The sequence below is a fragment of the Raphanus sativus genome, unplaced genomic scaffold (genome assembly GCF_000801105.2).
Source record: "Raphanus sativus cultivar WK10039 unplaced genomic scaffold, ASM80110v3 Scaffold2937, whole genome shotgun sequence".
Lineage (NCBI taxonomy): Eukaryota > Viridiplantae > Streptophyta > Magnoliopsida > Brassicales > Brassicaceae > Raphanus > Raphanus sativus.
Genome location: NW_026618244.1, coordinates 1 through 13,067, shown reverse-complemented (window position 1 = coordinate 13,067; position 13,067 = coordinate 1). Strand labels below are relative to the sequence as shown.

The following is a 13,067-nucleotide window of genomic DNA, read 5'->3' as shown; positions in this document are numbered from 1 at the left end:
CTTCGCGGCGACCAGAATTTTATTTTATGTATTCTTGTTTATATTTTAGCGAAAAAACAAACAATTACGTGCGCACCTTTTTCCAAAACATTTTTTACTACATGTTGCACAATTGTGCCGCCCCTCGTCGTAACTCGTAAGCACCGTTTCGAACCATTGGCCACCAAAAATACAGATCTTGGAATCTTCAATCAGAAACAGTACGCAAAAGTTTAGTAAAAAAAGGAAGCACTACGGATAGTTTTCAAAAAAAAAATCACCAATTAACCAAAGATGTATTTGATGTTTAAGTTTAACTTACATTCTAACATCACCATCATCCAAATTGAATGCTTCAATAAGTTGTTGGTCTAACTTTATGCAAAAATAAGGCTGGGAATGGGAAGCATTAAAAAAAGTGGATATGAAAAGTGTCAAAATAGTAAAAGTGGATGTACTGTTAACACTCTAAAATAACAAATGGAATTTGATATACAAGTGGTACTAATCATCCACCACAAATATGGGGTGGACAAACTGAATAAAAAAACAGTTTATTATTATTATTATTATTATTATTATTATTATTTCGTAGTTTTGTAGTTTCTGATATATATCTCTATAGCATAATTTTAAAAACTAGTTCCATATGTGTCTCACTCACGTTACTTCTTATGATGGTTAATTACAAAGACATCTTTAATAAATTAAAATATCATATATAATTATTAATAAGTGATTTTCCCAAACTCATGCATGAATATAAATATTTATAAATTAAATACTATTATAGTTGATTGTTATTTAATTTAAATTTTAAATTAATTTAATTTGTATGCATAGTTTATATTAGTAAATTATATTATTTTAATTAGAAATATGATTTTAAATATGTTATATCTAGTCTATTTTTTACAGTCGATTTAATTATTATTTGGGTATATTACATTGCATCAATTTTTCTGAATTCAACTAATATTGGATCCGCTACTCAAAATGACAGTTTTTAGGTTTTTGTTATAATTATAATTAATTTTCTTATTTGCATTACATTGGTTGTTGTCTTTTGATATGTAAATAATTAAATATAAATATCCTCATTGTTGAATCTTGAAAGTCTGATAGAGTTGATTTTTATGATGTATATGGGGAAAAAGATGTGGCCAGCGGCTATTGGTTCTGGCTCCCCTTCATACGCTGCTTAAAGCTCTGATGGGTCACAAGTGTAGAGAACTCATTGGTTAAATATTTATACAACGTGGAGTGAAAACCCTAATTACGTAGAGAACCAGATGACCAAAAGAGATAATTTGTTAGCCTAGAGCTTCGTAGAGTGAAAACCCTAACTTCGTATAAATCTCAAAATCATTAATCGTTTTAGGGTTTTTCTATAAGTCAATCATGGATTATTCCGATGATGATGTCATGGTCAATACTGATTCAGGCGAGGAGAGTTTATTGAGTGACAACCAGGTAGATTCCGATTATGAATTCACCGATCAAGACATGGACAACGCTTCCACAACAAAACGTTCTCAGCTTAGTTACTTAGTTCTCAAGGAAGACGACATTCGCAAGCATCAAAGAACCGATATTGAACAAGTTTCAACAGTTCTTTCAATAAGCCAAGTCGAAGCAATCGTTCTGCTTCTTCACTACCAGTGGAATGTTAGTAAAGTCCAAGATGAGTGGTTCACTGACGAAGAGAAAGTCCGTGAACTCGTTGGTATACTGAAGGAGCCCGTCGTTGATCTTAATGACAGAGAAATGAATATTGAATGTGGAATTTGTTTCGAGTCGTATCCCCAAAAGGAAGTTGCAACCGTTTCTTGCGGTCATCCTTATTGCAATGCATGTTGGACCGGTTACATCACTACATCAATCAATGACGGTCCTGGTTGTTTGACGGTTAAGTGTCCTGAGCCTTCTTGTTCTGCCGTGGCATGTCAAGATATGATCGATAAGGTCATAACCGATAAAGAACTTAAGGAGAAGTACTATAGATACTTTGTTAGATCTTACGTTGAAGCTAGCGGAAACAAGATAAAATGGTGTCCGTCACCTGGATGCGAAAACGCGATTGATTTTGAAAGTAGAAGTGGAAGTGAACACTACGATGTTTCTTGCTTGTGTTCTCATGAATTCTGCTGGAACTGCGGTGAAGATGCTCACCGCCCTGTGGACTGCGACACGGTGTCGAAATGGATAGCTAAGAACACTGATGAATCCGAGAACACGAACTGGATACTTGCCAACACAAAGCCTTGTCCTAATTGCAAACGTCAGATCGAGAAGAGCATGGGATGTAACGTTATGAGATGCTCGATTTGTAAATGTATGTTTTGTTGGAATTGTCTTCGTCCATTTACTGATCACAAGAAGTGCAACAAGTTTGAGGGTGATGATGAGACTGATATTAACAAGAGAAAAAGGGCGAAAAGCTCAATCGACAGATACATGCATTATTATGAAAGATGGTCAAGCAACCAGTCTTCGAGGGTAATAGCCATGGCAGATTTGAAGAAATTCCAGTCGGTGCAACTTAAGTTGCTTAGTCTCAGACAAGGCACAACAGAGTCTCAGCTCCAGTTCACCGTAGCACTACAAGAAAACTGCTCGATTCCCAGGGAAGATATCCTCGGAATGTCGTCGGAATTCACGTATTCCGACGACAAACCCAGGAAATGATCCGTCGGAATAATATCGTCGGAATAACGTAAGTCGTCGGAATTCCCTCGGAAATTTGTGACGAAATTCCGACGGAGACTTTTTCCGAGGGAATTCCGAGGAACACCTACGGTGATCCCATTGTCGGAATATCCCTCGGAATTTTCCGAGGGAATGTCCCTCGGAAAACACTGTCGGAAAATTCCGAGGAAATTGTTCCCTCGGAATTTTCCGAGGGAATATTCCTCGGAATTTTCCGACGGAAGACTCCCTCGGAAAATTCCGAGGAACACTTCCCTCGGAAATTTCCGAGGGCCTTCGTTCCTCGGAATTTTCGTAAAATATAATTTATATTAATAATAAATATTAATTTATTTCTTATTAATTAAATTGGAAAATTAATTATTAAATTCGAAAATTAATTATTAAATTGAAAATTAAAATAAAAAACATAATATAAATAGTTCAAAAGTAATATTCATACAAAACAGAAAATAAAAATAAAGTTTAAAACATAAATTAAAGTTAGAACTACTCGTCCTCGTCGACGTCGAAGTTCTGGTCCGGGAATTGCCTCATGAAGGCCGCCATCATCTTCTCACTCCGCCTCCTGTCTGCCTCTCTAGCTCTCTCTTGAGCCGCCATCTTCTCCTCCAACTGACGGATGCGTTCATCCTTATCCTTCAGTTGATCCATCAGAGTAGGATCAACTGGCACCTGAGACGTAGGAGGAACCGATTTGGATCGACGACCCAAACCGACCAAACGTCCCTTCTTCTTTGGAATCGCCTGAAAAAGAAAATTTAAAATCTTAATCATAGAAAAAAATTTTAAAATTAATAAGTAAATTGATATTTACAAAATATCTTACCGATTCAAGAAGCTCGTTGATTCGGACTTGAGAGAGGGCAGTGGACTCAGTAGATGTGGCGTCAAGATCGAGATCGGCCTGGATCTGGGAGAGACGGGCCTCCTCGTCTTGTGTCATACTGTCCACCAGGGAGACAACCTCCTGCGCAAGACCGTCATCAATCTGGCCCGTGGTCTTGTTGGTGTGGATCCTCTTGTACAAAGGGAAATCACCCACGGGCTCACCTTCATTTTCTTGCGCCTAGGAAAACACATAAATTCAAAAAAAACATTAGAAAGCAGAAAAATTAAAAATTTACAATTAAAAAGAAAAGGAGTTTGAACTTACCATCTTGTCTGCGAGAGTGGGAATAGACTGAGCACCCAAATTGTGCTTGTACATGCCCTTCCCGCCACGATCGCTCTTGCGGTTGGCGGAGTTGGTGTTAGAGACCTGCTTCGTCGAGTCCTTGTCCCAATGGACACACAACTCCTCCCAAGTGGTCATGTTGATCCACTTTGGGACCTTATAATGAAAAAAAAATTTTTAAAGTTAAATAGAATTAAAAAAATATATTAATAAAGTTAAAAAAAAGAAAATACCTTATCCGCTAGCCACTTCTGCTTCCATTCATATATTTGCCCGGAATATGAATCCATACATTTGTGGATGAAGGCGTTGCGGATGAACGTCGTGTTATCCGGATGCCAGTTGAACTCTTGCTGGAAAAAACAAAACCTGATTAGTAGAAATAAAATTTCAAAGGAAAAAAATAGAAATTTTTAAAAGTTAGAATACTTACAGCAAACTGACGAAACCAGAGCTCCTGCTCATCCCTCGGCATCACTGTGAAGGTTGCGTATCCCTTCTTGAGGTCGGAATACATCATCCTGTTGATCCAAGCGCTGATCCCGTTATGGGATCGGTCGAACCTAATACATAGGAAACAACTTATTAAAAATGAATCTAATTTTTCAAATAAAGAAAATTAAACTTTCACTTACCAAGTCTGACCGGGTTCCCTAGGATACAGAGTGAGATAAGGGAGATGGTCACGACCTGGCTGTTGCACCAGCTGTGCAACAGTCATCACTCCTGGAGCGACATGAGGCTCGGGAATGTCTGGGAAGTCGTGAGGAAGATGAGGGGCCGCAGCGGGAGAAGGAGCCGCATGCTGAACCATAGCGGGACGGGGGCTCTGCGATGAGGATGACGAACCCCGAGACCGGCTAGACGAAACCCGAGAATCCGAAGGGGTCGTCGAAGTAGCGCGGCCTCGCGGTGGGGCCCGACGAGATCGAGCCCTCGCACTCTGGTCACTAGAATCCCTATAATTTTTTAAAAATAATGAATTAAAATTAATAAAATTTATTTTTAAAATATATATTTATAAATTATAAAAACAGCTAAAATGATTTATAAATTAAAAAAATGTCTTAAGAATTATTAAATAACTTATAAATTATTTATAAATTTCAAAATATCTAAAAAATATTAAATGACTTTTAAAATTATTTATAAATTATAAAATTTGCTAAAATAATTTTTAAATGACTTTTAAAATTATTTATAAATTATGAAATTTGCTAAAATAATTATAAAATGACTTTTTAAATTTTTAAAAAATTTTGAAATTAACTAAAATAATTATTAAATGACTTATAAAATTTTTATAAATTATAAAGTAGCCAAAATAATTACTAAAAATTGAAACCCTAAAATTAATCAAATCTAAAATCAAAACCTAATCAAACCCTAAAATCTAATCAAAACTTAACATCAAAACCCTAATCCTAATCAAAACCCTAATCCTAATCAAAACCCTAATCCTAATCAAACCTAATCAAACCCTAATTCTAATTAAAACCTAATCTACTCAAATTCCCTAAAATCTAACAAAATTCCCTAAAATCTAACCTAGAACTAATAAGAGAGGGGGAGAAGAGAACTTACATGGAGGAGGGAGAGATTAGGGGAGTGGGGGTGGAGGGGGAGCCCGAATATCAAGAGGGAGAGGAGGAGGAGCCGGAAATCGCCAAGGGAGAGGAGGAGGAGCCGGAAATCGCCAAGGGAAAAGAGAGAAAAGAGAGAAATGGGGAAGAAGATCCGCAGATCTGGTTTTACCCCGAAAATTCCGACGGAAAATGAAACCCTCGGAATTCTGTCGGAATTTTCGGTTTACGAACCGGTTTACCAGAATTCCGACGGAATTCCGAGGGATTCAGGAATTCCGTCGGAATTCCCTCGGAATTATGGGTTCCTCGGAATTTCCTGGGAAATTTCCCAGAAAATTCCTAGGAATCCTATGGTTCCTCAGAATTTCCTGGGAAAATTCCCAGGAAATTCCGAGGAACCATAGTTTAGGGGTTCGGATTAATGATTTACAAACTTTAGACCGTTCCTTGAACAATTTGGCAGTTTTCTCAAGACTTATATTGATAGTACATGACAAATAAACATTCAAATTACAAAATGATTGAATCGAGTATAAGTATTGTCGTTTAGGTTCATTAAAGTGTATAAGTGTTTATCTTGCATTGCTGTTTGGGGATCTCGGTGCAACAATCGGAAAAGTGGCCATTAATTGGTACAACACCAATGTCTTGTCCCATAATCAATTGAAGACACTTACTAAGGCTTACGTAAGTCTTCTGGGAACCGTAAATTGGTGTTTTCGATTCTAAATCCTTATTCCCTAGGAATTTCCTGGGAAAATTCCCAGGAAATTCCGACGAAATGCTGAATTCCTAGGAATTTCCTGGGAAAATTCCCAGGAATTTCCCACGAAATGCTGATATCCGTCGGAATTTCCTGGGAATTTTCCCAGGAAATTCCTAGGAATCTATACCCTAAAATCAAATCCCTAAAATCTGATTTTACAAGGTAAAATTCCGAGGAAATTCCGAGGAAACCCTCAAGATCCTCGGAATTTCCTCGGAATTCTGAAAAAAAAAAAAAAAAAAAAAAAAAAACTATACTACTCTCCAATCTCTGGATGAAACATATACCGCTCATACAGATACATCCATCTATACTGAACAGGACCACCAAGTTCCAATTCTCTTGGCAGGTGAAAAACAAGATGCTCCATAACATCAAAAAATGAAGGAGGAAATATCTTCTCAAGGTTGCACTTAATCACGGCTATGTTAGTCTTCAAGTTTTCAATACATTCAGGAGTAACTGATCTCGTGCATAAATCTCGGAAGAAAGCACTTATCCCGGCAACTGCTTCATAAACATTCTTTGGTAATAGTTCCTTGAAGGCGAACGGAAGGAGGCGCTGCATCATTACATGGCAATCGTGACTCTTTAAGCCGGTAAACTTCCTTCCCTTCTGTCGACACAGTTACCCAAATTAGATGCATAACCGTCTGGAAATTATAAGAAGACATGATTTTTTCGAACTCTGGCGTAAGCAATCTCGTGTTCGGATCCATATGAGGTCGATCTATCCAAGAGCGATGATAATTATAAGAAGACATGATTTTTTCAATCAGATTCGTGTGTGCAAAATAGAATGAGAGAGGATGAAGATATGTAGTGAATGAAGAGGATGAGGGGTGCTTGCATTTATAGATTAAATCTGCCGATATTTCCCACGACATCCCAGGAAATTCCGACCAACTAGCCGTTGCCGTCGGAATTTCCTCGGAATAATCAACGGCTCTATTATCCCTCGGAATTTCCTCGGAAATTTCCGAGGGATCTACCAGTCCGTCGGAATTTCCTCGGAAAATTCCGAGGAAATTCCGAGGAAACACGAAAATTGTGTTTCCTCGGAATTTCCTCGGAATTTCGTGGGAATATTCCGACGGACACATAGTCCCTCGGAATTTCCCTCAGAATCCGGCAGTTTTCTAGTAGTGTAGAGGCATGGCGTCAGGTTAGTGTAGTAGACATGTATTTATCTAAAATAACTAAACTACAAAAGAGTGTGACTGGTGCAATTATTATCTACTATGTTTAGAGTTAGTAATGAGACACTATTTGTTACAACATTTTGATCTTAAAAGCAAATCAATATCTCGTGTGATTGATTTTGCGATTACAGATTATTGAATGTAGAAGGGTTTTGAAATGGACATATGCATATGGATACTACCTTCCAGAGGAGGAACAAACCAAGAAACAGTTTTTCGAGTATTTGCAAGGGGAAGCTGAAGCTGGTTTGGAGAGGCTACATCATTGTGCAGAGGAGGAGTTGAAACATTTTATCTTCAAAACTCAAGATTCGTCAAAAAAATTTGGTGACTTCCGGAGGAAGCTAACTGGTTTGACTGAAGCAACCAAAACTTACTTCGAAAATCTAGTGAAAGCTTTGGAGAATGGTCTCGCTGATGTAGCATTTAGTGAGAGCAGCAAATCAAAAACAAAATCGAAACCTGCTACCAAAAGACGAAAGCTGAAGTGAGAACGGTATGAGGTACTATCCATCTTGTTTTATGTTTTTTTTTGTGCGGCCATGACCGTAGAGTTCGTGATAATTTTCTTTAGAATAAAAGATGCATTTTGTTAGCTTGTTATGATATCTTTCTTTAAGACAACAAGAATAAAGAGCTTTCTTGCTAGTTATTATATCAAAATATGATACATTGTATCCCAAAGTGCTCAGTTCTGTGCATGGCATAAGTCTTATACAGCTTGCTGAAGTACTTTATACATTGTTACACGATAAGACATTGACAAAATGGGAGACACCTGCCGTTTATGTTTTCTGTATTCTCCGCACCGGCAGATTTTATTGTGAAGATGATAAGTAAGCTCTTGAATTGCTGAGTTCCTCCTGTTTCTGAGCTTAAACCTCTGCTGGTCCTCTGTGCTATTTCCTGAGAAAAATAATAACGTACAATTGATTAAGAAAACTATCTCATGCCATGTGTGATTTGAGAGCTTTGGCTAAGGTGATAACAGAGATACAAAACATAATTGATAGAGTAGTTGTTAAGAGTTTGTACCAAGGAAATTTGAATGTATCTTTCCACCATCCTTGTTTTGAGCATTGTACAAAGATCCTGTCCAGTCGGACTATAATCTCAGAAAATGTCGGCCTAACAACAGCTTTCGCATCCCAACACTCTTCAATCAATCTGTTTTATATACAGAAATTGAAAAGAGGATGGGTAAATGATCATCAAGGACCAAGCAAATGATGTTACTCTACTACACTAAAATGCAAAAACAAAGGGTTATATTAAGTTTATAAAAGAGATGAGTACACCTACTCTCTCATCTCTTCGGGACAACTTTTGGACTTGGTCTTAAACGAAGGTCTTCGTCCTTCCAAACACATTAGCTTCACTGCCTCTTCCGGGGGCTTAGGATGGAATGGTTGTACTCCTTCAATCATCTGAAAAAAAGTTTTTAAGATAAACCTAATTACTTCAATGAAATCAACTAGAGTGACTGAGAAACAGAATGAAGTACTTTAGAGAGCATCTAAAGGAGTGAGGTGGACTAATTACTAAACCAACCAGATACAGCCATCGAGAAATGTAGAGGAGCAGTTTTAACCAATAATTGACGTTAAGCGTAACCATAAGGTACATACCTCATACAACACGACACCAAAAGAGTATGAATCTGCACTTCTATCAAATATTTCATCTCTGTAAACCTCAGGTGCCACACAGTAATCTGCAAACAGAATTGGCTCATTAATTCAATCATTCTTATGAATATATCAAAAATAGAAACAATTTATGTATTTTATCAAAGTTTCTTAATGTTACATCATATGCCAACAATTTTGTGCTATAACTTACTTGAAGGGTCTATATGTGCCCCGTGATTAATGACTTTTGATTTATCTGATGATAACTTATCAAAACTTATCAAACCAAATCCCGCAACTTTCAAATGTCCTCCACTATCGAGCATAATATTTCTGCCACCTTACAAGAAGTTGCGAAAATTAGATACCTGGGGGGTTCCAACAAAATGCTTTTAAACAACATTACATGAAGATGCTTCTTTATTTAGTTATCTTACTTGGGTTTTAGATCACAGTGGATTACTGGTTCTGGTTTACACTCGTGAAGATAGTTCATTCCCCTGAGAAGAGCCAAGTGATTTGTTCAGTACATTAAAATTAGAATACAATCCTTGCAAAACAAGGTACATGCCTGGCTATATCGAGGGCGAATCTTAGAACTTTGGATGGAGAAAGGCGCCCTTTCTTTTGAAGATAGCTCCCAAGGTCACCCTGAAAGTTACACCCAAGCCCAAAAAAATTTACTTCCTAGAATCCAAAGATGTTTGAAGAGGGACAAATCTTGTAAAGTGTTGTAAAGAAGGAGAAGGTTACTTTAGGATGATACTCAGACACAATCATCATGGGGACATTTTGAGTGACAGCTCCAACAAATTGCACAACATTAGGATGACGAACCTTTTCGAATAAAGTAAGTTCGTGTTTGAAGGCGTTTCTGTGAGTAAGTAAGATCATTCAGATGATATAATGTCAAAGCAAAAGTATTAAAAAAAAAAAAAGAACAGGCATGGACTACAGGAATGAAGTGGGAACTCATTCTAGTATCTTACAGCTCATATCATCATCAACTAGTACCATAATATATACTTTCAATGATTGATAGCTTAACGTAAGAAGAGATTCAGAATGATCACTCTTGACCTGTTTGATAACTAAGACAGATACTCACTAAAGAGAAGAGTAAACATACATGGTATCATGATCCTTGTAGAGATCCTTATCAAGTATCTTTACAGATACCTTAGTCCCATTCCATTTAGCTACTTGATAGATTCCCTGCCAAGTGATTGTATAGTTTTTGTTAAAAAGCATATTAACTGGAAAACTAAAACATGATCCACGGGAAAGTGAAGCGAAAGAGGCCTTGCCTTTGAGATACCATCAGCTTTCCGAACTTGAAGTTCTTGTGGATTTAACTCGTAATCAGGAACTTGACGAGGGTTGGCCACAACCATTGGTGTCTTTTTCGTTTTCTAAAACCAAAAAGAAAAAGAAAAAGAAAAGTGTAATGAAACGTATTGGAGATTATATGAAACGGAACATAGCTTGATCCATGCATACCGGAACTTTGGCTCCACGGGATTTTAAGATGTTGTAAACGTCCATGTTACCATAGTACTTAGCATCAGCAGCTGCCTATCCACACAAGAACACCAAAGTTTTAGATCAAAAGCACATTAGAACACCTACTAAAAGAGACGCAAGGAGGTTTGGGTATAAAGATATCCGTTAGGTTTGGATCGGTTCAGATTTTTGAATTATTGGTGCCATGCTCATGACCAAATGTTCTAAAAATCAGTTTTCTTAAATAGGTCATAGCCAAAACTATTTTTTTAAATCCGATTTAATCATTTCAAATTGGGTTAAACCGTTCTATACCGATTAAAATCAGTTCAAATTGGTCTACTTCAATATAAATTGATGTAAATCGGTTCAAATTGGTCTAGTTCAATATAAATTGATGTAAATCGGTTAAATCAATATGAGTGTATGTTCACAAATTCATCTGATTTCATTTTTTGCATATATAATTTTAAAAATTCATCAAAATAATTTTATAATTAAACCTAAAAAACTAAATACCTAATACAAATATGTAATAATAAATAAATAAATTATTCATTAACGCATAGTCTCCATCTAGTCTCCGAATAATTCACCTAGTCAATAAGCTTATACAAAACGCCTAATAGTTTACTCACGGTTTCTTGAATATTGTTCATAAGTCGATATTCTAACTTCTAGGTAGAGTTGGATAATTCAGTTTACTTCATATACTAATTCAGGCTGCAGTTTGAATCATATAATTTTTTTTTTGAAAAATCGGATAATACTTGATATCCAAATACTTATCCGGTTATCCCTTAGGCTCCTTCGGGTATTTTTCCAAAAATGTTTGGATCCGTGGTTCAGGTTAGGATTTAAAAATCAGTTAATAACCGCCCATAACTAGACACAAGGATTGATCAAATACAATGAAAAACTAGTTCACATTACCGTGCTTCCCCAACGATCACGAGCATCAATATTAGCCTTCCTAGTAAGCAAAAGCTTCACAACATCCACATGACCTTCACAGGCAGCTATATGAAGCGCGGTACGACCATCGAGATCAATACTATTCACATCGATCCCTTCGTCAAGCAGATCCCCAACGCCTTCAACATCACCTCTACAGGCGACGAAGAGGAGCTGCATAGTAGCGTCGAGGTTATCGGGGACGGCGAGCTGAGGATGGCCAGAACCTTGATCAGGGCTCCTTCGTATCGGATCGAGAGATGACTGCCTGCCGAAGCTGAATCGCATGTTGTTGCGGCGAGGATCGTGCGAGGCCTGGCGCGTGAACTGGCGGCTGAACGTGCGGCGGAGCGATACGGATGAGAGTTGCCTCGAGATTCCGCGTTTCAGCTGTCCCGCGAGGTTCGCCATGGCTTCGCTTCTTCGATTTCGAATCTTAAAAGCAACAAAAGTAAAATTCAAACGGATAGTCAAATCACATTTTTTTTTTTGTTCTTGAGAGATGGAAGAAGAGGAAGTTATTGGAATGAGATCCGGTTGATGCGCGTTGGTTTATCAAGAGGAAATAATTTAATTTGAGAAATTATTTAGTATGGGGACGACGTCTGTTTCCCATTGACTTCAGATTTGACTTTCGCTTTCAATCATTGTGTGGCAGCGTCCCGCGTGATTTTGGACTCTTGCTAATAATTGATCGTCGTCCACTTGTTTTCGGGTGGCCTTTACCGGTATTTTAGTTATATTGTTTTCGTAATTATGAAACTAAACCCTGAACGTTTTGTAATTATGAAACTAGCCTTGCAAAATTATGGAGTTTGTATCTTTTGGTTAATGAAAAGTACGAAGTTGAGTTTAAAAAAAAAAAAAAGAAGAAACTAGCCTTGCAAAATTCTCATAGTTGAAAATTTGTGCGGATAAGGCTGACGTGTCGTCGGCTGTATCAATATATTAACCTTTGGATTTCTTAAAGCCGATTTGTAAACAATCTAAATTGTAAATTGTAGAAATACCTTATCCATTACTCACTCCGTTTCTCTAGGATTATATATACGGATTAAGAAAATATATAACTTTATATATTTCAAAATAAAAACACAATTATATATACACCTAACCATATTTTAATCAATAAAAAATAAAATGATTTTTTTTTTGATAAACTTTGCATTAAAACTCTATAAAACAATATTTATTTTAAAACAAATTTTTTTTCATAACAACGACAATTAAAACAAAACGGAGAAAATATTTAACTAAAAATTCATTAATACTTTTACACTAATACTTTTATAGTTTGTATTATTAGAATTGTTCTGAAAAACGTTCTAAATCGATATAATCAATATAGTTACTTTGAATAAAAATACTTGAAAAAAATATTTAGAAACCCAGATACTCACTTTTATTTGTGATTTTCATGATTATTTAAGTTTGCAGTTATATATTAAAATATCGTTTTTATATATCTTGTATATTAATATATATATATATATATTTATCCAATTCTTTTTAAAATCTAATCAAACAGATAATGTTGAAACCTAAATTTGAGTAGATATT

General features: G+C 36.5%; 3 protein-coding genes across 3 annotated transcripts; 1 reads left to right on the top strand and 2 right to left on the bottom strand.

The window, feature by feature from the left end:
• The first annotated feature begins 1,380 nt into the window (after positions 1–1,380).
• Positions 1,381–2,667, top strand: LOC130506148 (probable E3 ubiquitin-protein ligase ARI11). Its single transcript, XM_057000784.1, has one exon. It carries the CDS (start codon positions 1,381–1,383, stop codon positions 2,665–2,667), a length of 1,287 nt encoding a protein of 428 aa, XP_056856764.1.
• Positions 2,668–3,048: 381 nt separating this feature from the next.
• Positions 3,049–6,412, bottom strand: LOC130506147 (uncharacterized). The gene is made up of 7 exons (XM_057000783.1): positions 5,450–6,412; positions 4,501–4,824; positions 4,299–4,428; positions 4,099–4,218; positions 3,845–4,021; positions 3,518–3,757; positions 3,049–3,435 (listed from the first exon to the last, which is right to left on the bottom strand). Coding segments are annotated over exons 1-7 (1,251 nt in total). The 5' UTR covers positions 5,452–6,412; the 3' UTR covers positions 3,049–3,177.
• Positions 6,413–8,047: 1,635 nt separating this feature from the next.
• Positions 8,048–12,037, bottom strand: LOC130506149 (integrin-linked protein kinase 1-like). Its single transcript, XM_057000785.1, has 12 exons — positions 11,487–12,037; positions 10,551–10,625; positions 10,358–10,462; positions 10,180–10,265; positions 9,804–9,924; positions 9,622–9,701; positions 9,488–9,550; positions 9,262–9,383; positions 9,048–9,133; positions 8,722–8,846; positions 8,455–8,586; positions 8,048–8,325 (listed from the first exon to the last, which is right to left on the bottom strand). Exons 1-12 carry the CDS (start codon positions 11,916–11,918, stop codon positions 8,319–8,321), a joined length of 1,434 nt encoding a protein of 477 aa, XP_056856765.1. The 5' UTR covers positions 11,919–12,037; the 3' UTR covers positions 8,048–8,318.
• Between the last annotated feature and the right edge of the window lie 1,030 nt (positions 12,038–13,067).